This window comes from Coptis chinensis, chromosome 4 (assembly GCF_015680905.1).
Source record: "Coptis chinensis isolate HL-2020 chromosome 4, ASM1568090v1, whole genome shotgun sequence".
NCBI lineage: Eukaryota > Viridiplantae > Streptophyta > Magnoliopsida > Ranunculales > Ranunculaceae > Coptis > Coptis chinensis.
Window position 1 is genome coordinate 79259242 of NC_141459.1, and position 26822 is coordinate 79286063.

At 38.2% G+C, this 26822-nt stretch overlaps 1 protein-coding gene, 1 long non-coding RNA gene and 1 pseudogene across 2 annotated transcripts; 2 read left to right on the forward strand and 1 right to left on the reverse strand.

Moving 5' to 3' along the window:
- The first annotated feature begins 3066 nt into the window (after nt 1-3066).
- Nucleotides 3067-4345, forward strand: LOC147504981 (proteasome subunit beta type-7-B-like; annotated as a pseudogene).
- Nucleotides 4346-5499: 1154 nt separating this feature from the next.
- LOC147504982 (uncharacterized) lies at nt 5500-8031 on the reverse strand. Its single transcript, XR_015220503.1, has 6 exons — nt 7539-8031; nt 6872-6969; nt 6752-6785; nt 6222-6582; nt 6071-6145; nt 5500-5846 (listed from the first exon to the last, which is right to left on the reverse strand). It is a non-coding gene; the product is annotated as an uncharacterized LOC147504982 (long non-coding RNA).
- A 3669-nt stretch (nt 8032-11700) lies between these two features.
- On the forward strand, nt 11701-13417 carry LOC147504983 (3beta-hydroxysteroid-dehydrogenase/decarboxylase-like). Its single transcript, XM_086605428.1, has 4 exons — nt 11701-11781; nt 12784-12900; nt 12989-13068; nt 13225-13417. The coding sequence occupies exons 1-4, from the start codon at nt 11701-11703 to the stop codon at nt 13415-13417; spliced, it is 471 nt and encodes a 156-aa protein (XP_086461554.1).
- The last annotated feature ends 13405 nt before the right edge of the window (nt 13418-26822 follow it).

The window sequence follows — 26822 nt, forward strand, 5'->3', positions numbered from 1 at the left end:
AAATTAAATATATTTGGGGATTCGAAATCCCCTTTGGTCTCCGCAAAACGATGCAAGATTTTGGGCTATTGTTCAAGGCTTTGTAAAAGTCAGAGAGAGAAGACTCTCTTTCTTTAGCCATTATTTCAGGTGTAGTGTGTGGTATACTAGATAGGTTTGTGTGTTGACGTTCACGATAGATTACGTTAATCATTTTTTCTCTACCTGACCTTAATCTCATGCAAGGCTAAGTCCAATATTAAAGAAATACGACAATAGTCAAAACAACCCTGATATGCTAGTATAAATCCTCTAACAGGAGATGCGAGGAGTGGAAGAAAGAAGTACCTGAATACCTCCTTGCTTTGGTTATAAATAACGTCTTGTTTACGTGAGCTTATTGTATTTAACAAGTTAGAAACACTGAATAACTTGAAGAAATGAAAGTTTGTACTAACTTGTGGAAATCGGGCTGTTCAGAAGAGGGTGCGGGTCGCGCTTCTGTCTAGCTCAAGTTCCAGGTACTTCAGCGCTAGGCGTGCTCAGAATTTGCTATGGTAGGGTGCGGGTCGCGCTCGTGCCGTAGACTGTGTCCAGGTGCTTCAGTGTTAGGCGCGCTCAGAAGTAGCATATATAGGGCACGGGGTGCGCTCAGGCTATTTCTACGTAATTTTTTTTAGTTTCTGAACCAAACGATCACAGTTAGAACCGAACAAGGGTGGGTGGGTTTAATGAGACTTTTGTTGGATTATCACTACTAAAGAAATTGAAACTAAATACAACTAAGATGGCAGCGGCACCATTTGATAACAGGTAAAACGATGAAACTTAAACATAAGTAAAACTAGAACTATTTTCCATTCTAAAGTATCAAAGTTATCTACAATCTCGATGCTATTGCAATAAGTGAAGTAGAGAATTCGTTCCACTCCTAGTTCTTTAGAATCACTACAAGAAAATGGACTTTTGCCCACGGTTACCCGGTATTTTTAGCCACGGTCATGAATCCTTGCATAGTTTCCTACGAATTTGGACCATAGCAAATAGTTTTTTCCTTGTTCCGTAGCTTTAATACTTTTAGCCATGGTTTAATTGTTTACTTATGTCGTGGGTGGTGCCACGTATAGAAACCGTGGGTATGCTTTTTTAACTTTGACGACATGTTCCACGCATTTTGACCGTGGGGTACGGCTCTAAAATGTTGGGTGTTTGCTTCCCCTTTCCAAAATAATTCAACACAGAGAAGTATCGAACAAAAGATACTGGACAATTCCCCCACCGCCATGCCACTTATCTTTTCTCCTTACCCCAGTTAGCTTCGTCCCCCACAGCCACTCACCTTTTTTTATGTTTTTTTTTTCTCTTTCTTCCCTCATCTCAACAAGGTAATTAAAGTAAAATATTAATTTCAAGCACCAATTTTTTTTTTCTAGGGTTTAATTTTAAAATTGGAAGAACATCCTTTTTCAGTTTTTTTGCTCGATTTCTTTCTTTTAATCAAACATTAGATGGAGACTGGAGAGGTTATATTAATTTTCATTTTTCTTAATAGTCAATATTTTAATTGAATGAAGAATATAACTCTCCTTGCTTGCTTGTTTGGAATGCAACATAGGCGTTTCGATCTCAATTGGTGTGATTGATTCTCTTCCTTTAGAAATGCCTCCGTTAGTGCGCTAGTTCACGCAAAGTAAAAGAAGTTATCGCGGAAAATTAGGTTGCACAGAAGGTTCTTAAAGAAACGGCTGAAAATATGTTGCTTGGTGTTTGTTGTCTACTTTGCAAACCTTCATTGCTTTGTTCTAGGAACTAGTTTGGTTTTCAATTTTTTTTTACTGTGGTGCCCTTTCAATCGTCTAAATTGGTGTCTCTTTTTTGTAGGCTTTGAAGTGGGGATTATGAGGCAACATCTTTCATTCTAAGATCAGGTATGTTCATATCGATCTTTTACATAATCTTGACAAATTTGACTATTGCTGATTTTAATAAAAGATGTTGATGGTTTATTTTTATTTTTTTTTAATTTGTTTGCATGGATGTGAGTATGCAATTGAGTTGTCCGCTGGCTACTGCTTAGTAACTAAAGTTATTTAGTTGAATAGTTTCATCAAGTAGTGACTTTCATGTGTGATTATTTGTTTTATAATGCATTTTTTTTAAGATCAGGTAATTTACAATGGTTAGCAGGACATCACATGGTTCAGTTCCACTTCAGGAATTCCTAGGGGCAGGTAATGTGTTATTTACAAGGATATTACCTCAAAGTTCATTGCCATCCTCAGGAATGAAATGTTTACTAATATTTTGCGACCTTATTTTGCTAACATTAGGCTACATAACATTTTGCTTCTCTGACTTCCACCCATTTTATGATCAGGTATGTCTGCCACTTCATGGTGAAGGTCGGGTAATATTAGAGGCCCAGCTATACCGCTTTCAAAAAGGTTAAAACAGGGTGAGAAAATTGTTCTTCGACTAACTGAAGACACCTTGTAGCCTTGCTCCCCTAAACAAGGTGTACATCACTTGTCTAGTGAAATTGCTACACTTGTTAAGCGCGAGATCTCAATTTATTATAAATATTTTCTAGATATGATCTTAGGTTGTGCTGAATAGTTTATTTTATTCATCTATTTATTTTTATTTTTTCATTGTGGAACTTGCATATGTATGTATGTATATGTGTTTGATATTTAGGTGGTGGACTCTACTCAATTGTACTAGCCCCTTTTTAACTCCACCAATGCAAATTTATTTGCATTGTCGGTCCCAAGCCCTAATAAAGGAGGAGGGAAAAGGGTGGCGACTTGAAGGAATGTTGAAACATAGGTATGTGCTATTCTACTTTGAAATATTTACATCTCACTCTTTTTAAAATTTCAAGTTCACTAAGTAAAGTTTGGTAGGCATCAAGGTGGTTACTGGATGCGCTGTTGCACGAAGCGGAAGCTAAGGGAGGAAGAAGAAGCTATGGGTTACTGGTTCATTTACAACCCAAACCGGTGGCGAGATCATGAGAAGGAAAAACTTAATGGACATGTTCGTCTACATTTGAAATAGATATTCTATCTTTTGGTTTATAAACAAATGGTTGGATTAGGTGTGAAACCGGATAAGTTTACTTACCCGTCTGTTTTTAAAGCTTGTGGTTATGAATTGGATTTGAGTTTTGGAAAAGAAGTACATAAGTGTATTGAAGGTAGTTATATTGAATGGGATTTGTTTGTGCAAAATGCATTAGTTACTATGTAAAATGCGGTGAGTTGAATTTTGCGAGTAGTATATTTGATAGAATGCCGGTTAAGGATGTTGTTACTTGGAGCACGATATGGTAACTTCAACTTCTAAATAATTGTGTCAAGTTATGCAATAGAGTAACAAAAAATATTTTCTCTATATGAAAAGAGTTCTCTGTTTCTAATTGGAATTATATATTTATAATATGAGTTTATTATATTAGATTTGTGAAATGGAACCATTGCGAAAATATTGTGAATCAAAAGATCTAGTCAACAACAAATATTTATGTTTTATAAATATTGTGAATAAAAAGATCTAGTCAACAACAAATTGTGATAAGCTGGTTTAAAACCTCTAACTTATCGCAAAACCAGTACCACTATCGTCGGCCTAGTTTTCCAGGTCCAATTTTAAAACTAAACTTTTTAATTAATTAATTATTAATAATAATTACTAATTAACTAATCTTTTGTTTATTTCAAGATGGAATTATACTTGGAGTAGATACAAGAGCTATTGAGGGACCTATAGTTGTTGATAAGAATTGTGAGAAGATTCATTATATGGCACCTAATATATATTGTTGTGGAGCTAGGATTGCTGCTAATACTGAGGCAGTTACAGGTAATACATTATCACCATTTTTTCTTGTGTCTTTTTAGTTGGTATGGATTGTATTTTATTAGGTCCATTTGTAGACATGGTCAGCTCGCAGTTGTAGTTACACTGTTAGGTAACTGCTTGTGAGCCCGGGGTTGTTATAGCTTTTACATTATTAAAGACTCACCTTTTCGGGTAATTACGTTTTTCCATCCCTTATGCATACAACTGGAGTAGGACTAATTGTATTGATTGTTGTTTAGTTACCAAGGACATGTGAGTGCTGCTTTGGTACTTAGTGGAGTTGATATTACTGGACCTCATTTGCATAATGTGAGTTTAAACTGCTCTTGATATTAGAATAATTAGTTCAATTTAGATATGTTTTTGGGGTGTGATGTTGATATTTTCTGCAGATCTATCCTCATGGTTCGACTGATACACTTATGTGACAATGGGCTCAGGTTCTTTGGCTGCAATGGCTATGTTTGAGTCAAACTACAAAGAAGGCCTTTCTATAAGTTAACATTCTATTTAGTAATTGTGCTTCTCTGCTCTTGACAATGGGCTCAGGAATGATGAGTCTCTTCCCATTCCTGGATGAATTTTTCTAATATGAGTTTATTATGTACGACCGGTCCAAGCTATCAAGAATTGATTGGAAGTATATCATAATCGACGAAGTACAACGAATGAAAGACAGGGAATTAGTTCTAGCGCGAGATCTCGATAGATATCGCTACCAACACGTTTACTTCTTGCTAGCACTCCATTACAAGTAAGTTATCCTCTCATGTGTAATAATTAGAGGTGTATTTGCAGCTTGAAATAAATATATAAATAAGCAACGAACCAAAGTGCATTTTTTTACCTTACTTTATTTTGAAATTTGTGCTAGTGTAATTTATGCTATATTTTTCTTTCCACTGGCCATTTAGGGTCTTGTACAGTTGTAATTGTATTATAAGGCTATTCATATGATATATGACTAGGCTAACATTGTCGAGTTTATCAAAGTGGTTTTTGCCATACCCTGAGAGAGTATGTTGTTTATTCTAGAAAGGTTAGCTCTCTTTTTTGCTGAATTTGCTTGATGCACACTAAACTTGTATTTTGTAATTCTATCTATGGTACAGTTTGGGGACACACTTAGTGATTTAAAGGCTCAGGCAGAAGCATTGGTCTTGTTTGCGAATCATTCTGATGAGCTATTAACTACTGTGTTAAGTCCCAAGCAATGTCTTTGGACCAAAGCGATGTGAAACTTCGTACCATTTCTCCTAAGGGCAGCAAAATCTGGTCTGGCCAAGGTCTATACTTTGTCTTTGAACAGATACAGTTACACTACACCATAACAGGCTATTTGCAACGGTAAAAAAGCGTTGCTAATAATTTTTGCAACAGCTTTTAAAAGCGTTGCAAATATGGCGTCGGTAAAGTGTTGGAAATATTTGCAATGCTTAAAAAGCGTTGCAAAAAAAAATTTCCAATGCTTAAAAAGCGTTGCAAACAGAAATTCAAAGCGTTGCAAACAGAAATTTCACAAACGCTTTTTAAGCGTTGGTAATTTGTTAAAATTTTTACCAACGGTTTGTAACCGTTGCAAAGTTGTTAGTTAATTTTAAAAAAAATAATTTAAAATTCATTTGTAACGGTTATAAACCGTTGCTGATGGGTTGCTAATAAAAAAATAATAATTTCTCATATTTTGTAGCGAGACCAGCTAAACCTACAATAACCAATGAATACAAGAATCCAATGAATACAAGAATGGTTTAGACAAATATATATATAGCTACAAACTCACTCCAAACTGAAGCAAACAAAATTAAGGACAGAAAGCAAACTTCCCACGAAACAAACCACCCTTGCTTTCAAAATCTTCCTTTCACTCTAGGAAGTCCTTGGCATCTTCAAACCCAAAAAGCTCAACGCCTTCGCATTCCCCTTCCACGGCCACAGAAACCTACCCCGCCACGCCCTCAACCCATCGCTCTAGCAGTAGCATCTCCTTGTGCACTCTCCGACTGGATTATCAATACAATGAATAGCCATTAGAAAATAACAATGCAAAGAAAAATTAAAAACACTGTGACTACCAAGGATGGCACAGTGGAATGAAAAAGAAATAAATGTATTTGAACAACCTGAACTCTTGGGATATGAAGACACGAACTTTTGGCCAAGTGTAACATGTTTGATAGATAACACTACAAAAACGCCATATACAACTAGCTGGAGAAAACCTTACCTTTGGGTTCTTCACGGTCTCGTCCACACTTAGAATTAGGCAAGCTGCCTCTGTTGTCGCATTTATAACATTTATCTGAGACATTTGCAATCACGACCAATGTAGGTAAAAAGAAACTGAACAAAGCAACATGGGAAAGAACATTGAATACCTTAACAACAGTAGGTTCCCATACAAAGTTGGCAAACATATTTTGGTATTAAACGACTCAGCTAGTCAGCTTATGAGAAAAGAGCATAGCATCAACACGTACTAAGGGGTTCTTACTAAACTAGTCCAAACTCCTGGGTGACTCAGTAATTTGAACATCATGAAAGCAATTAGAGGCCTCGGCTTGTCAGCTTATGAGAGGAAAAAACAATTAGGGCAACAATCAATATCAGAATACTGCCTACAAATCGATTTCGGGGCGTAGAAACGGGGCAAAAAAAATATGCAATAAGCGAAAGAGTTTCAAGGATCACCGGAAGCCGATCCGAAAGAATTAACAACAAATATGTCAAGAGGTTTCCCTGCAATATATTAATACAGGATTAACAAGGAAGTCTAATAGTACAACATCAAAAGAAACACTTCACTACTAACAAAACCAACCGGAAAGACCGGTTCACTTTTAAGATTAACATGGTGCCAATAGGCATAATTAACAAAAGAAAGAGGGAAGTGAAAAAGAATGAATACCTTGAGGCTTTAGCTGCATCAATGAAGGCAAATTCTCGATGGAGAAAAAAAGAAATGGATCACAGTTTTTCTAAAACAATTATTGTATAGATGCCGAGAGAGTGTGTTAGTAATGGCAACCTTAATAATGGATGCACCGCTTGAAATGCGGATGAAGCTATCATTAGTCCAGGCCATATGATGTCGATGTTAGATAGCGATTGACCCTCGTCGATCCACTACACTCACAATAAACAAGGAAGTCATCAATATACCTACTAAACTGCATGGGAAAGTAGACATGCATGATAAACGATTCCTACATTTGAAAGCTCTCTAATATTCTCCAAGACACGTACTTGTTTGCAACGTGTCCTTTCATAAAAGTGTACAAATAACCTTCTTTCCTCGATAACAACTTCATAAACTACTTATTACAATGGTCGACACATCACACATGTCTGCAATCCCAATATGAGAGAGACTGATCAGCCAAAAGAATGAGGTAACAAAATAAAGAATATACAAGAAGAAGTAGATAAAGAGGGGGGGGGGGGTTGTTGGTTATGACTTGAATCAACCCGATTATATCCGTGCACTATCTATGAGAAATTCACAATATTACCAAGATTATTTTGGTAGCTCCTATAGCTCTAGTGATTACCAGGAGTTCAAGGTTCAAGTTCACTCGTGAATTAACTTCTTTGATCACACCAAAAAAAAAATCAAGAAAAGCAAATGCATTCAAACTTCAGAGCCTTTTCAGTCAAAATCACGAATGCCTATATAAAGAGATCCAAATGCATACCTTGTTACTGCAACAACTACACCAACTGCCACAAGTAAGCAACCGACAATTTGATTAAACATATACTTTCTTCCCAAAATCACTGTAGAGAGCAGCAGTTGCCATACCAAAAATGTTTGCGAGGTAAGAAAACAAAATGACGAGGATGCCAAACCAATATATGACAAGTTGGTCTAACAAGGCCCATTAGACAATAAAGATAGAACATCACACTTATATGGAGTAAACAATGAATGAGCAATCAGATTCCAAGTTTATTCAACAATTTTTTGGTACAGGAAAGATATAACAGGTTTCATTCATTTGTTTTTTATAGGATAAATCGAGACATAACTAACTTTTTTGAGTCTAACTATGGCCGTATAATTGGGTAACACTTGTTCATTTTCGTAATTAGGTAAGAGTATGAACAATTATGCCAGTTTTTAAGAGCTAAAAACATAAAATGAAGATGGAGCTCAGGTACTCTTTGACGGTCATAATGAGTATGTTACTATCTAAGTCTTCTTTGCAAATTGGAAGAAAGTGAATTGAACTTTACAAATCAACATCACCGACTTTAATATTGGTATAGCTTTGGTCCCGAAGCATTGCTTGAAAAGGGGTATGCAAAACTCATTAGTACACAAAAATTAATAATGCACCAACTAATTGTACCTTTCCACCCTTTAAAAGCTCAACAAAGGAGAACAACACGATCTTTGCTTATGGTGCTCGATATCCGACTTATATAAAAAGCAAAGTTTCACTTGTATCAATAAACCACAGGAACAAAATGGAATATACATTTCAGTTCGTCCGGAGCATTGAATTTGAATAATGATCTCTACTTAATCGTGAATCGCCTTCGCCTAAATGTAATACTAACTACGATCTAAGTTTCAGATATACCTCCAAAGACATCCCAAAGAAGAAGTCCAAGGGCTTCTAGAATACCAATTAGCACAAAAGAAGATTTGGGAAGGGATAGCATTTCCTTCGTCACGAAGTCCAAAGACAATATCTTGCGAACAAGATGGAAAAGTATATACCAACATACCTGCATATAAGAAGTAAAACATTAGTGAAAGGGGCAATTACAACATTTATCTTAACCAACATTCCAATTCCCACCTTGATACAAATACACTTTGTACAATCTAGTCTGTCTATGAAACCAAATACACTCAAACTTAATTTTCACAACCAAAGAAAAATACCCAAGTCCCAAAACTCAAACAAATCTCATGAGCACAAATATACATTGGTGCACAAACAATTTTACACTACAATAAAAACAATTACGTAAAACAGATTACCCGAATGTGGTGAATTGAGCAAGAAAGAAAGGGTACTCCTTCATAGGAACAAGAGCAAGTTTATATAAAACTCAATTCACGACAAAAAAAACAATAATTGCAGAACCAACAATGATCGGTCCCTTAATACTCTCACTACTACTCCTCCTCCTCGATTCTTCTTCGATGATGATAAACATTCAACTCTTTTACTATGAAATGTATTCCTTCTACTATAAACAGTAAATGGTTTATTAAATGGTGTGGTTAGAGAGAGTTTTGAGCTGAAGTTCTGAGGTGGTTTGATTGAGATGAGTGAAAAGTGTGAGTTGTTATGAAAAATGGAGTTGTTATTTATATGCAAGTGTTTATGAGAAGGAGGGAGAAGGAGAGATAGTGAAGTAGAAATTGCCATGAGAGTAACGTTGTTTGTGGTGCTTTTTTTGAGTCTGTGTTTAGAAGCTGTCTTAGGGTGTGTTTGTTATGATGGAAACACTATGGAAAGGAAAGAAGCTTAAACTAGCACCAACAGTATATTGCTTCAGTATAGGAAACAACCACACATTGGCTTTAGATGTTTAGAGTTACCTGTTTGGAGTCGCGGGAGTAAACAAGTAAATTCATTTGGGACTCGGAAAGAAACTTGACAGGGGCTGAAAGTCACTCCTCAGATTTCACCCTATCTACAAGTTCTCTCATAAACCCTTAGCCTATCGTCCCATCTACAAACACAGTTTTCGCAAGAGATTTTCGAATGCAAGCATGACTGGTTTTTGAAAAAAGAAGGGGGTGATATTATTAGAGATGATGACTTCGAGGAAGACATATATATTGATATACAAGAATGTTGAAAGATAACGAGAATATCCCGACTTAACGAGAATATCAGATGTTCAATATTGATTTTTCTAATATATATGTCCACTAATCTTTACAAACTATTTTGCATTTTCCTTGATATCAAAATACCATACTATATAACCTATATGTCGGTAAAATATATAGAAAATCAAGGGTTTGATATTTATCACTTTGTTTCAACAAAGTGCATTCTTGAAATCTGAAATTGCACCATAGATCTCTGAATCTATCAAAATAATGAAATGGATGAACTTAAAATGGTATCATCACATGTAGTTGGCTAAATGCAAAACAATAGTGAAATTTAAAGGATGTGAGGAACTGAGGAAGTGATAAACCATGATGAGACAAAAGAGTAAGTGAAAGAAAAGGTACCTTGTGGAAGTTAAAGACCAAATCTAGCTCACAGAAGTAGTTGCTGAAGAAATGATCCAAAATCTCGAAAAATAAATCTAACTCAAATTGAACGATCTAAAGCTTCAGTAGTTGGAAATGCATCCTTAAAGTCAGAAAAACTCCCATCAGAATCATAATCCTCAGTAACCAAACTTGTATTACGACCATTTTCAGTAGCAATCTGGCCGAGGTCGACTATGTGAACCTGAGTCCTTGGCGTACTCACACCAGATTCGAAATGAAATCCATTCTCAACTTCTCTCGGGATTTTGAGAATTCCCTTCGATGGAAAAACCAATCCCCATCAAGTCGCTCATTGTTGCTAAATCCAAATAGAGATCCTTCAAAACTTTCCTACATTGTCCCATCAACCTTCAAAATATAAGATTCAATGTAACAAACAACAACAACATTTTATAACACTACTCTAACAACTACACTAACAATGCAAGCAAGAACAACTCATGGGTCCAAAGCAAAAGGTCAATGACTCACCGAACTACACTTTGTTTGTAGTCACTGTTGCAGATGGTGGTGGTGTTTCTGGGATGACCCAAGAATAAAAAATGTTGTCCACTTTCTGCAAAAAGGGAATAAATTATAAATAACAGTCAAGTAATTTATTATTTCACAAGAAAAATATAACAAAATTCTCGACCTTTATTTCAAAATCTAGAGTTTCGAATCTGACATCTTTAAATTCCCAATCATCATCTTCATCAATATTTTCAACCTTGATCTCTTCATTAAAACCAGGCCAAGATCCATTCTTTACATTAGAAACACTATTAATGACCAAGTCAGATTGTAATTCTTCTTCTATATCACCAAATAATGATAAGGGTAAAGCTCCTTTAGGTTTCTCCCATGTGTTCTCGAATTGAAGAGAGTTTTTTGAGGTTGTGAAAAAGTGTCCATGAAATCACCCCAATCCTCTCCCTCAGTATTTTGTTTGGAATTTTGAACTAAAATCTCCGAAAATTTAAATCTCTTCTTCTTCTTCTTCTTTTTCTGCCATTGACCAAAACGGAAGAGGAAAAAGAGATACGGGCTGTTTTTTCAGTTAGATTTCGCGCTTTGATTACGTAGTTGCTCATTATCAGTAATGTCAACACACATGGAGAAGAAGAGTCCAGCATATCTCCGGTAGATAACCTTGTGTGTGCGAAACTAGCAAGGTCATGACATGAATTAATAAATAATAAACAATAATAAAAATTGAAAGTAATAAGTCGATAGAAAGAAACCCTCGACAAAGTTTGTGAACTTGGGATCGCGATTAACAACTAGACGATGAACCTGCGTTATGATTCGACTTTGTGCTTTTCAGAAAGAGGAGGAGGGTTGAAGGACAGAAAAGAGGGACAAGGGTCGACGACGATTTATCAAAAAAATAAAGTCATACCGGCCCGTTTTGATCCGATGCCAAAATCTCAAGAACCATAGCTTTCTTATCCATCGCCATAATAACCAACAAGATTCTTGGCACATTTCTCAAATTTGAAATTCTAGAAGTAGAAATCAAACCCCCAAAAGTGCAATCAAAGCAACAAAGATCATAGATGAATTCAGCCCTAACCCTCTTCAACTCAAAACTTTTTTTTTACCTAAAACATAATAATAGGAAGATGGGCACTCTTGACCGGGTTTGGATTTTTCTGTTACTATTTAGGAGAGAAATCAGAGAATTTGAGAGAGGGAGGAAGCAGGCAACTACTGACAAGTGAGTGAGAGCTTGAACAATAAAATGAACAAATAAACTAACCGAAAAGGTCTTACCTTGAGAACTGAAAAAGTTAGGAAGAAAGGACGAGCTTGAGCAAATTTTAACAAATCCACTATTTTTCAGGATCTGAAAGTGCAAGTAAAGCAAGGATAAGGTGCAGTCGAACTTTCATCTCTTTCAATCCATACCTGATGAGAATAATCATACCACGACTTCCTCCAAAATTAACCACTGAAACAGTTTATTGAATGGCCAACATAGAGTAAAACCAAGAAACCCCATTTCTCATATACTAAACCCCCTAACCCTTGGTTTAGAAATTATAAAATAGAACTAAAAAGGGGTGGTAAAATTGCATATTGTGGCTTCCAAACCCCGTCTCTCTTTCTCCATTTCATCGTGCTCTATAATCTATATGGTGGTTCTGGTACACAAGTGTGTTTTCTTTCAGTAATGGTCTAATGGAACTGTAGAATGAAGGTTTCTCTTTGTTGAAAAGGACATAAAGATAAGAAAACCCTAACCTAACCCAGCGGCTGTGAGAGAGAAAGAGAGGTTTTCTATTTTGACATACCGACGACGATTTCTTTTTTGTTTCTCTATTTTTGAAATTTCGAAGTTGTTTTGGTTTTTTGGATTTGTAACACTTCTCCAACGCTTTTTAAGCGTTAGCAATTAATTCCGGAAATTCACTCAAATAAACCAACGCTTTACAACATTGCCAACGCTTATTTAGCGTTGGCAATTTACTAACGGTAAATAAGCGTTGCAAAGCAAAAAAGGTGCGTGTTGCAAATATCCTATTATGGTGTAGTGTTAACTGAAATTTATGAAATGGAACTATGCCTATTATAGCACTTCTATGAGTTCTAACCCATGTGACCTGGATTTTCTTAGCACTTATTTTATCAACAAAATCAGTACTAGTGACTTCATGTACTGATTTTCTTAGCACTTAGTACATGTGACCTGAGTTCCATTCCAGTTTATTGTAGGAACTGGTGAAAATGTTTGTGACTTCACGTATGTTGATAACGTTGCACATGCTCACGTGTGCGCAGAGGAAGCTTTACGCTCTGGGATTGCTTTTGTGGAGGGAAAGGTACTACCTTATAGAGAATCTTGTGTGGAGATTTCTATAAACGACTGTCCTTATAGATTCACATTTTTTAACATATGAACATATGCAGGCTTTCTTTATCACCAATCTTGACCCAATGAAGCTTTGGGATTTTGTATCTCTCCTATTCGATGGTTTGGGATATCCAAGGTAAACTACAGACCCTCATTCTTGTGCTGAAAGGTAATGATGTTCTTATGTGGTATAACCTAACCAGTGAATTTTAATTTAAAGAGAATGTGAAGTTGGATTACGGATTTTGGAGGTTAAATTTAAAGATAAAAGTTGGGGTTATTCTAATTGCAGACCCAGATTCAAGGTTCCCGCTAAGCTGTTCTTGTTTGTGGCTGTGCTTTCCAACTGGCTACATGAGAAACTGGAGCAAAGAGATGCCCATTCAGTTCTTACTCCTATTGTTCACCAACTCTCATGCAATATGACCTTCAACTGCTTTGAAGCTCGAAACCATATTGGATACTCACCCATTGTCTCCCTTTAGCTGAATTTCATTTTAGGATTTACTTTCTTTTAGTAATCTAATTATTTGATCAATATGCAGAATTAAAATATCAATATTTTCTTTAAAAAAAATAAATAACTCTGCCACAGTCCATAACCGTTGCAAATGCACTTCTTCCCATGGTCGTTCACTTTACCCACGGTTAAATAACAACCAGCCAAAAACTAAAATTCACGACGCAAACAGCAAATCCCACGAACTAAGACCGTAGGAAATAGCTTTTCCCACGGACCCTAACCGTTGATAAAACCAATTTTCCCACGGCCTAAGACCGTGGGATATATTGATTTTTTCCGATGGCTTTTCCTACGGTTTAAAACCGTGGCAATAACGACGGCAATTACCGACACACAGACCATCGCTATTAGTGGGCTTTACCGACTGTCATGACTGTTGGCATACCATTTTCGATGCACAAAAAAGCCCACGATCCTCCGACGGTCCAAAACAGTAGGAAAAACCCCTTACCCCTTTCCCATGGTTTTGGAGCGTGGGCAAAAACCTTTTTTCTTGTAGCGAATTCACGTTAACTACGATAATCAGTCTATCAAAGTCAATGAGAGTAACGATGGAAATTATACTACGATGGTGATTCATACAATCAAGATGATATGATTCAAACTACGGAAATACTAAATTGACAATGAGGAGGAATTAAGGGGATTTGATTCCATCTTAATTCGACTTAATCAACTAGCGAGGAATTGTCGTAATCCGAATTTCAATACTTTCGCATAGCAATTGGGTCTTTCTAATTCCTAATTGTTCATGGTAATCTCTACCAACTAACACTAGCATGTGAAGCAATCAAACCCATTCTCATGGTGAACTAATTACTTTCTAGAATGGAATAGATTATTACAAACAATTCTACGCTAACAACAATCAAGTTTCATCAAGGCTTCCTCAAACCCCTATAATAGAGGTTTTAGCCTTGAATTAGTATACTATCATTTCTAAAACAAGAACAATCAAAACAAGTCATTATTAAATAAGTAATTAACTTTATTGATCTAATTTAACAATAGTATAAGATTCAAAATGAATTAAACTGAATTAAAAACTAATTTAGAACTAAGATTATGAATAACTAATTATCAAATTAAGACAAACTAATTATGAATTTGAGACAACTAAAGCTAAATAAAAATTGAATCATAAAACTAAGTTGAAATGAAAAACTAATTCTTTATTATAAACTAAATCTGATTCTAAATAAAACTCATTTCTTTGTTCTAAAACTAATTAATTGAATGTAACAACTAATTTTATCAATTATAACTAAGTAAAAACTAACTTTAAAACTAATTTTCTAATCTAGAACTAGGTAGCTTAAGAGCTAAGCTTTTGTCTGTTGATATAGAAGAGACCAGATCCACAATTTCGTGTATGGGCTTGGAGCCATGTTTTGGGTTGGAAAATCGAGCCCAAAACCTCAGTACTTCAGTCCACAAAGGGCTTTTCAGCTAGAAATGACTTTAACAACCCTTTTCGCCCACTTTTGCTTCTCTTATTGGGTCAAGGCTTAGACCATTGGAAAGCTCTTTCCAAGCTGGTCATTTTGACATAAGGTAGGCCCGATTCCAAGGTCTGAGTCCAATGATACGACCTTCAGAAGTTCTGTTGACTTTTATGCGCTATTTCTGCCTGCGTTGACTTTGACTTTTTAGCTTTGACCGGGCTTAAAAAAGGATTTTTCTCTTTGAATCTTGGCCTTTAATCATAGAACTTCTTAGCAACCAACCCTTGCTCCATTATCTCATAAAAGGGGTACAAATATGCATATATTCAACTCTATTTTCTGAAATACATAAGAACACGATAACAGTAGTAACTCTTACTTATTAATCACATAATTGGTCAAAAAGCAATATTGTTAAGGGGTTAAAACTATAGTTTTGGGCTCTTATCACCAGCCCTTGGCCATTTGCATAGTGGGAAACTGACATTGTGGGACCCTTCCCACCCTCTCCCGGCAATGTTAGATTCTTACTGGTCGCGACGGATTACTTTACCAAGTGGATAGAAGCAATTCCCCTTGTCTTCATTCAAGAATAGGACATCAGAAAGTTCATTTGGAACAACATTGTCTGCAGGTTTGGCATACCCAAAGTTGTCATCTCGATTAATGGGCAACAGCTAACTAGCAGATTGGTCACTGAACTCTGTGAGGAGTTTCGCATTACCCATTTGTTATCAACTCCACGGTATCCACAAGGCAATGGCCAGGCTGAAGCCTCTAATAGGGTTATTTTGGATAACATGAAGTGCAAATTAGATGACGCAAAAGGTTTATGGGTCGAGGAACTACCTAAGGTCCTATGGGCATACTGAATTACACCCAGGCGATCAACTGGTGAGTCCCCATTTTCACTGACCTACGGAATTGAAGCTATCATACCTCCTGAACTGGTAGCTCCCACTCACAAGTCGGACATTGTGCACACCCTGGACAATAAGGAATTATTATGCAGATAAATAGATCTCCTAGATGGAAAGCGAGAAGGTACTGCACTGCACTTGGCTGCCAACTAGCAGATTCTGAAAATATCATATGACAAGAGAGTCCGAATTCGATCTTTCAAATCTGGTGATCTGGTTCTACGTGAGATCCTAGAGCATAATGACAAGCTTGGGCCCAATTGGGAAGGATCGTACATCATTGACAAGGTTGATCGAACTGGTTTTTACTACTTACGTACTGTTGAAGGGGACGTTCTTGTCAAACCATGGAACACATAGCACTTTCGCAAGTACTATCAGTAAATTATTATTTCATACTTCTTTATGCATTGTTTACTCTCTCCAGTCATTAATAAAGTTCCTCACCTTGCAATCAAATTTATTTCTTGCGTCAGTTCTTTATCGATTATCCATAATGGACTAAGCCTTTAGGGAATTATCTTCTCACTATCTGTTCAAGAATATTGTATGCCAATTTGCTTTAGAACCAGTGATACTGAGTTTGGGGAAGTTGAACTGTATGCCAGTTCCTTTCTCATCCCCATGCAGCCTGAACTGTTCGCCAGTTCTTTCAGACTGCAATTATCCTCGATGGGTTAAACCTTTAGGAAATCTAACCACACTAACTGTTCAGTAAACTATATGCCAGTTTGACTTGGAACAAGAGATAATGTTCTTGGGATCTCGAACTGTATGCCAGTTCCTGGAGCTCACATAGCATCAAACATGGGAGTTCTTGGGAAGATCTGGGTTGGATCCAAATCCAAGCATGCCATTATTAGCCTGGAATTATATCGGCATGATGGCGCTGAGGAAGACTCCCCCACTATTGTTCTGGCGATAACCTATTTATTTTTAAAATAAATAGGACCTATCGTTATTAAGCACAGTGTTGTGCTCAAGGCACCTAGTTACTTTTGCAAGACACATGGCTTTTCTGGGCACTATGTCTCTATTATGATCAAACTTTTAATTACAGTTAACTTGAACGGCTCCCATGATATCCTGATCAGATTCTGATTAAGCCTCATTTTAACATGTTTAGTGTAGTAGGGTCACCTATTGTTCCAAATGAACTTTGGGGGCATCAGGGGTAGAATATGCATAGTAGTACATGTCATTATATGCTATATAACATAAAATACTTTAAATGTATGCATAAACTAGAAGAGCTGCAGAGCTCAGTAAGTAAATAGTAGGTGAGCTACATAACTCAATATTATAGACCCATATGATAATTGTTTCAAAATAATTGTTTTCTAAATCATGAACTGAATAGCTAAGTCTTTACTTATCCTGTTGAGTAGGGGTAGAATCAAACTTTGGTTCACCATCAGTACTTGCTGCTGCATCATCATCAAGAACTCCTAGACCACTATCAAGAACTGACTGTGTGATCGGACTGGCTAGAACGATTGAAGGCTGAATAGAACACTCACCTGAAACTGGCACTAGCAAAAAAGGAAGCTGAACGGGAGGCATGTCATCACCGATGTCTTTTTCAGAAGATAAGGAGGCATTAGGTATAAGTTCATTCTAAATCGCGGACATACTGGTGTCCAGATCAGGAAATAAGATGAAAGGGTTGGTTACCCCCCCTGATCATCCAACTGAGAAACATACCCAGTAGCCTTAATAGCCTCCTCAAACTTAGCTTGTTTGGCTGTATTGAAGGACTTTTTAGAAACATCAAGTACTCTCAGAGCAAAATGAATGACATTTTCAGCTGACCTCTTCTTCACCTCCTGCACCACTTTAGAATAGAACTCAGAGGTCTCCGCTAAGAGATCACCAGCCTTCTTCTCAGAACGTAGGCGCTTATCTTTGAGAGCCCTTTCATAACCAGTCATGACTTAATTGGCATGGGCAATGGCTTGGCCAAGGGTTCTCATCTTGGTATTCCTACGGTGAAGCTCCCCTTGGACTTGATCGTGCTTTGCTTGCAAGGTGGTAAAGTGGGAACGTAGTTCCAAGAATTTCACTTTCCACGAGGCAGCATCAGCAGCTCCTTTTTGGGCCTTATCTAGAGAGTTGCGGAGGTTGGAGATCATATATCTCATATTCTTGAAACCAGCATCAGATTTCTTCTCTTTTGCCAAAAGCTGGTCAACCTAGATCTGCAGCCCCTCAACACTTTTCTCAGTAGCCTCTTTTGCCCAGATCAGCTCACTAGTAGCCATGTCATCAGTGGCTGTATCGGCTGACGCTGCAAAAATTGGTTCTTTCATGGCCAAAAAGTTATTCACTAATTGGAAAAGAATATAGAATGTATAAGTAACACAATGAGAGAAACAAAACATTGAACAGAGAAGAAAGTCTTACCTTGGCAAAATGAATAACGAATCTATGGAAAGACAGACTACCAGCCATATTGGCTTAAGCCTTATCAATAGGAAGTCGTGCAACTTCTAGAACTCCAAGCGCGATAACAACATCATTAACAGAGTGTTTGTTGGTAATAGGAAGTTCATCAGTTCGGCCCCAACGCCTCATCTCCACGATTATCTCCCTTTCAGGAGAATCTGGAGATTGTGGCGAGAACAGAATGTGATCACTCACCCTCCTCCTATCGCCAAATTGAGGAGGGGGGAGAGCAACAGTTATAGCAGTTGTCTTAGCAATGCCTTTCCCCTTTCGGTTATCGAGGAGGGAAGGATCAATAGTCAAAGTTACATAGTCACCACCCTGTCCAGAACATATAGGAAGATCTTGAACTTGTGGAGGTACAACTACTTTCTAAAAGGACTTACCAAAGGGGGGAATACTCACAGGAGCCTTGAAAAGTGTTTATTCATTCACAGTCAGAGGGCGAAATTTAATTTTCTTACCAGATGGGGCAACATCAGAAGCGGGAGCAAGATCAGCTCTCTTCAGTCTTGAACGATTAAACGGACGTACTTCCCTCTTAAAATTGCTAGTAGTTAAAAGTTCATGAGGCAGTTTAGGGCCCCTCCCGCCAGTGATCACACAATCATCACTGACAGTAGGCTCCTGAACTGAACCCGATGTCGCAGCATCGGTAGAGGTTGCCATAAAACTTTTCTCTTTATAGTTTCCTCTTCTTTTAGTAATCAAAGCGGATTCATCCTAAATTGGAGGAGGAAAAAGTCTAGCATCCTGATCCATAGGAGGAGGAAGTACTGTGCGCCCAGAATTCACAGTGTTTATCCCAAAAGGGGAAAAGTTGAGGGCAAGTTCCAGTAGTTCTTCAGCAGACATGTTGAAATATTCAAAAAGATGGGTGTGGTTAGGAACTATCACCCAAGGCATCCTTTGTTCCTTGGGGATCTTCTTGATGAAGTCCACCGTAGCAGCATTAGTTGCAGTTAATTGATTCCAGGGGAGGAGTCATGTAAGGAATAATAGCAAAAAACTCAGTCGAAAGACTCTTATAATGATTGCAAAATTCGTGAGAAAATAGAGTTATTGGTTGGAGCATGAGTATGTTTTCTAGGAATAGGAATTCCCAATGGCTCACCATCAGTATCAGAAGGACGAACGTCCCATGCATCACCCAACACCCAAAGATGGCGATCAGCCCAACCCTCGTCACTCTGCTTCCCCTTAAAAAAGACAATCGGAGAGTTCTTATCTCTGGTCATGAGGTAGTAGTAAGATTGGTCCTTAATGCGGCGGACCTCATAGAAATATCCAAACACCCAACGATTCAGAACGAATCCATGTTTCTTGGCTAATATGGTAGAGTACATGATAGTTCTGTAAAACAGGGGTGCTACTCGACCAAGAGCAAGATTGAAGTGAATCAGACATTCTCTTAACAGTGGGTGTAGGGGAAGGGTGAGTCCGGCCTTAAGTTGACCGATTGTGATGAGCGCTACTTCCTTGTAGGGCAACTCATCGGACAATCTCCCACTCTAGGCTAATATCATCAGGAATGTGAAATTTCTCATGGATCAGTTCTAGGGAGGAAAGTTCTCCGAAGTTTATGAGTGACCAGTTGGGATTTATGATCAGTAAAGAAAGAAAGTTTTGAGTTTTAGTTAAACCCTAAATAAGAGATCAAAGGGTTCAGTATATAGGGAAAAGGTAGCAAAAGAGATAATAAGGGTTCTCTCACTAGATCCTCTATCTATAGATAAGATGGACGGTTATGATTAACCCAAGCATTGCATCTTTTCGGGATGGAATTGCCATCATTACCTTTTTTGGGAAAGAACGTGTCTGTTCGAGCCATCTTTTCAGAGCCTTAACTAGTTGAGTTCGTAAGTAGTTCCAACAACTGTTTAGCAAAAAGATTCTCGCGCCAAAAGCAGTGTTGCTTCAAGCGCCCACGTGCTAGATGGCACGAGAGGGGACATCTGTAAAGGGGATTTCCCATCTTTGGATAGATGGCACGTGTATAGGAAATAACCCAGGATTATAGATGTCCAGAATGAGATGAGGACCATCAGATCAGTTCTGCAAATATGTGATCTCGTGTTTAGCACGAGTGTTTAGTAGGCATGTGACTGACCACCTCTAAGCATAACAGTTTTCCAAGTTGTTAGGAACTAATATGGACGGTTCCTGAACAGAAGGAAACTGAAGAGGGCGATCTTTGATGATAACGAAGGAATCGTGATGGCATATCTTTAAGAGTTACCTTTTAGATATAATCTTCCCACATACGATGGGACATTATGATCAAGAAGGAAACCTACCTCTAATAAGATATTGTCTAGATTCAGACTTCTATAAGGGGAGGATTCATAATAGGAAGGTATAGTCCAAAGATGGAAGGGAACTCACAAGCGGTGAGGACAACCCTAACCCTAGGACTCTCGAAACTCTTCCTATATAAACCATAGGGATTTACTCTTAGGAACTACAAAAGATGGGGTTTGATTCTCCTAAACAAACAAGGAGATACGTATGTAGCCTCCAGGCGGTTCAACCCTGAACTTTATGTCATCTCATCCTTTCTCTTTCAAGAACAGGGCTCTTGAATCACAAGGCACAGAGGAGGATCAGGGGATACTCAGAAACTCCCCTACAGTATGAACATTGATTGTTCAATGAGTTTTTATATCTCATGTTAAGGTATTAGCAACCTAAATAGGTATGAATAGTGATTGTTCATACTTCCAATAGGTATGTACATTATGTTGAGGTATGAACATTGATTGTTGGGTATGAACAATGATTGTTCGTAGCTCATGTCGAGGTATGAACAGTGATTGTGCATACCCCAAATAGGTATGAACAATGATTGTTTATACCCTAATAGGTGTTCTTACTAATCATACATTATGTTGAAGTTTGAACAACCTCATGGGTATGAACAATCATTGTTCATACTATATACACCGGTCGTTTCTGTTGGGCCAGGCCATTTATTATTTCACATCAGGGTATACTTGACTTTTCATCTACCCGAGCCATTTTTAATTTTGTGTCAAGGGTATACTTGACCTTTCATCTACTTGGTCCTTGTGAATGATTAAAAAAAAGTTGGTTCAGAGAGTTACTTTTTCCCCCAATCTGTCCTGGAGAATCACTCTATATGATTTTTATATGTTATGCCAAATTGTTGATTGATAAGCATTTTGCCCAATATATAGAAATAGAAGGATGAGAGATTGAGAGGCATGCCTTGATGTAATCAAATAGAAGGAAGCCCTCACGATTATCTTTACAATATAATGTAAATAAAAAAAATACGTTAATCCATATAGTTTTTGGTTCACGAGTATGACAATCACAAATAAAGAGAACATGTTTCTCTTTATATTCTTTTAGGAGTGACTTTGGAATTTGGATTGTGTTGTATCACTCACTCTTCCTCTTCACTCTTTTTCTTTCTCTATGTCTTTTTTCCTCTCCCTTTACATTTTTTTGGTCCCCTTCTTTCTTCTTCTCTTTATACCCTCGCCCACTCTCTCCATCCATACACCTGTCCTTCCATCTACGGTCCTCTTTTCTCTACGTACGCTTTCCACATCCACGGTTTATGTATATGCAGTCATGCTACCCTACTCCTTGACTCTCGTTGTTATTTTGCTTCCTGTACAACTCACCGTTGACCCAATCCACTTCTCCATATTGGGCCCCTACAGATGCCCCTTCTCGACTCCGCAGTCATCTAATTGGCCTGGGGTCGAGAACTCCCGTCGTCCTTTTTCTTCTGTATCTGGTTTTCCTCTTCTAACTCTACATCAGTATGCGTATGATGTTGAGAGCAATCATCACGCGCATTTTTTCAGCAACTCTTTGTTTTCCATGCTTCCACATGTCACAATTCTGCTGGACCACCTAATGACTCTTCGATTCCTTCGCCCTATGGAATTTACTCTTTTACCCTTCCCCTATTTGAAATCCCGCTCATTTCTTCTTCTTCCTCCCTCATTTCATTTCTCCACTCACTCTCTACTCTCACTTCTCCCCAACAATTTTCCCCTTTTTGATCACTCTCAAATCTATATATTTCATCCGTGATTGCTCCAGTGTAACTCTTCTCTGTTGGAAATCCGACTCAGGTTCGTTATCTTCCTCTTCCCTTTCTCTTGGTGCATTTTCTTTCCTTCATTTCATTTTATTTTGCAACTGTTCTTGAGTCTTCTGCCTCCTTTGAGTTTGTTCATCTTCCATTCCCAATGTCAGAATCCGACTCCGGTGACTCCTCATCTTCCCCGTCTAATATGGTGGCAACACCTCCAATGGCCCTTGTTGCGCCCCCCTACACATCTGAGCGGCTCATCCCCCCTACCGCCACCCCCTTCACGATGTCGTAGACCTAATTTGGATGTAATTAAGGCTGCCTATGGGATTCCCGTTGACATATTCCTAGAACATGTGCCCTCAGTCACAGTAGGTCAAGTTATTGCCGGCTTGTGGCTTCCCCTAACATTATTAGATGTCGAGGTATGCAACCACTTCAATATCCTTCCTTGCCAAGGCATTGGGAACTTTTGGAGGGTCATCTATGCCGCGAACTACTATAATAGGTTGGGAGATCCCAAGATATCCTATCACGATATCATCTTTCACTATTATATAAAGACAAATACTAAGGACGTCGATCAGTGTGGGGTACTAGTCTTTTTGTGTTCACCCTAAAAAGAAATCGTTTGTCCTACGTATTACCACTTCGGACAAGATGTGGCATTACTATCCGTTATATGTATCTAGGAACTTTTTGTCCGCGGACCTCCCTTCAGGATTGACACTTAACCATCTCGCCTTCCAAACCCGTGGTGAGTCTTATTATAATTTCCTTCTCTTTTGGTATGCAATCCATGTTATTAACTGACCTATGGCTATCTTACTGTGCAGGTTGGTGGTTTGATTCCAAATCAAATATTTACTCTAGAATAACTTTTTCCATTTTTGAAAGACTCTACAGTCTTGGATCTGCCCAAGCTGATTGTCTGGATATGCATCCTACCCAGGGTACTCCATTATTGGAAGTCTGATCCCGACAATCCATACCATCGGTGGGTATTCCCCTCCCTTTTACCATCCTCCACCTCTTAAGGAAAGGAAACCTTGAGCCTCGCCCCTCCCAAGAAAAGATCCCATACCCAGACTTCCCGCCGTAGTAATCTTTGGGATTCATCCCACTCTCTGGCCCCCAATGTACTCCACGAACCTCATTCTTCATCCGCACTAGAAGCCATCCCTTCCTACAGGTCTATTTCCACCTGGGAAGATCAATACACCTCCCTGCTTTCTCCATCTGTGGATATGAATGTTAATAAAATGAAGTTGTTTGATAGCAATACTGACGACGATGATGAAATGATGGAGGTACCCTCTACTGAGGTGCTTGCTCCCGCTGATGGGCCACCAAACAAAAGGCTGCAGACTTCTGTGTCTGAGGAACCTGCACCCATTACCCTTGCTGTCAATTATGTGGCTCCTTCCTCCCATACCCGTCGGCCGGGTAAAGAACATGCCATATCATCAGGCAAGGGGTCCGCGACCACTACCTCAGAGGAGTTTTGCCCCACATTTAAGGTTCGCAACCGCACGATGAACATTACAGACTTAGCTATGGAAAACCTTGTCGTGGCCTCATCCCTATTTTATGGCTCCCACCTTCCCAAAGACATGGCTTACGCGGAAGGGGGGTCATTTGAACATCACATGACTTCCCTTTACACCAACTGGGAGAAGGTACACATCCTTAATTTTACCTTTACTCTTTCATATTTCACTCTTGACCTAACACCTTTCTTGTTCTCAGGTGAGCCTTGACATCTCCTACATGATTCACGGTCTATTCGGCGCCAGGGCCAAGGTGGATTCATTGGAGAAGGAACTTAGCAGTCCTAAAGGACTGTGGGCTACCTGTGCCTGACTCCAATAAGAACTAGAGGCTGCTGACCTGGCCAAACTCAAGGCTCAGGATGAGCTAATGACCGTGGAGGCCTCCCATCAACAATATATTGATGGAGTTAATGACCATTTGAGCAATCAGCGGGAAGTACTCCTCTAGCACCATCAAGAGAGCCTAGACGCCCTTACCCAGCAATACCAAGAAAATTTTGTGGCCCTTCTACAGCAGCACAAAGTGGACATGGACAAGCCCTAAGAACACTTCAAGACCTTAGCTGAAAAGAGGGTGCCAAAGAAGATCCAAGAGGAACACGCTCGACTCCTCAGGGAAGAACGCCTTCTTCCCGAGAAGCCCACAACCCCTGTTGATGATGCCACAGAAGATGCCACTGAAGCTGTGGAAGATGCCATTGAAGTTGTAGTAGCAGTTGCTGCGGATAGCTCTGCTGTGGATGGATCTGCCGTGGAAGATGCTATTGAACCTACTCCTAATATAGTTTAGAGCTCCGATTCATTGTTGGTTTAAAACTTAGACTATTTTGTTACTCCCTTATGCTTTACTATGTTATTATTGTACTCATGTGTGTGAACTCATGACTCCGTTTGTTAGGAATCAACATTTTGGATATTTTGTTTCATGTACTTGTGCTACACCCTTTAAACTCAATTGTAGAATTCTAATCCCCACTTGAAATCTGTTTGAACGCAAAATTATGAATTACCTTACTCTAATGATTTTTGAAACCTGTTATTTATCCTTCCAAATCCACTATGGTTTCATAAGTTTGGATAATTTCCAATGGTGGTTAATATACCCTATTTGATATTTTGGAACACACACTCTCGTTGTTATTATATTGTGTTCTATCACATTTTTCCTATCTCTTTATTTTCCCCATTGTATGATGTTTCCCTAAACTCTAAGCTCCAAGGACATCTCTCTATGTCCCCGCTCTCTTTGATTGGTTGTGAAGCCTGCTGGGGGCAGCTCACTTTGCCCCCAAGTTTGATTTGGACCTCATATCTACGAAGGGCTCGTCCCCCCCACTATCTCTAGTTGGTCATGAAGCCTGTTGGGGGGCAACTCATCTTGCCCCTAACTTTGATTTGGACTTCATGTCCCCATCCCCATCCCCCCTTGCCTCTTGTCGGTTGTGAAGCTAGTTGGGGGCAACTCATCTTGCCCCCCAAATTTGATTTAGACATCTGATAAGCTCCCAAATGTGCATTTTATTACCCTTATACGACTGCATTACATCCCTTTTTACGTTTAATGAAAAGACAACTCATAACTTTTATTACCTTTTTCAAGTTATAGATAATTCATACCACTTATCATAAAATCTGCGTCTTAGCACCAAAATGAGCCTTAATCATGCTTATTATGAAGTCCAAAAGCTGCTATGAAAAAATGCTGAAAAAGTAAAACTCAAAGGTCAAATCCCTCAACTCAGAAGACCGAAGATGGAGGTCCTTATCACTAATTATGGTATTCTCCAAAACCTATCTTGATTAAGAAGAAATCAAAAAGCAAAAGGAAAAGCAAAAGTATTAAGTAAAGTGTGAGGTGTCTCAATTGTAATGGAGAAGGGCAAATCAGTAAAAGACATAAAGTAGTGGTATATAAACTAAAAGTTAGGGAGAGAGAATCCACCTAGACTTAATCTAGTGTCATATAGGATTTAATTTCTAGTCTTTTATATTTTCAAGTCATTTTACTTTATTGTTCTTCATTTTAATCTTGTTATTTTGCTTTATTTCAATCAATCAATCAATCTTCTTTTGTTGTTCTTTGTTTCGATCTATCCTTTTAATCTTTTCTTTCAATGTTTTGTGTTATTTCAATTTTCAACAACTCAAGCTTTCAATGTTCTTCATTCCAATAGAAACTAAACAAGTCCTAAACTAAGAGTCTACCTTATTTCCTTCAACTCCCAAATATTTAACCTCTAAACAATCTATGGTGAACTATATAAAAAACAAACTTTGAGATACTCCAAACTAGTCTATTTCAAATGGCACTCCCGTCATGGATTGAAGGAGCAAGAGTGTTTGGTTGAGCATCTAAGGAGGAAGCACCATTCTCACCTTTTCATTTCTTATTTTTCTAATTTTTGTTGTTTTATTTCGTTGTTTTTCATTACTAACTTACTTTTATGCAAATCCAGGTTCAAGATCAACATACTGGAAAGGAGCTAAAGCTGTGGACGAAAATCGACGAAAGTTCATAGGAACCGGATGGGTGACCGTGCCTTAGCCGGTGAGCGACCGCGAGGCCTTGTCAGAACACCGGGGTCCAATTTTTTGCCAGTTCAGTTGTTCTGAGATGAGAAGTTGAACTCCAGACTCGGATTTTGTAATAAAGTAGGATAAATACGTGGATACTTGGTTAAAGTTCTAAACTTACCAAAAAATTAGAGTTTTCATTGCCTTGAGAAATTCAAATGTGCGAGGCAAGTCATGAATCATCGCTCACACACTTTAAATCAACACTCTAACTAAGTTTAACTTTAGTTATTCTAGATAATCTTTCTTAACTAGTTAATCTATTAGATTAGTATAATATTAGTTTAGTTTCATTTTTTGGGACCTTGAAGGCAAAGTTGTTTAATTATCAAAAACCCAACTTGTGGGCTTTTTAAGT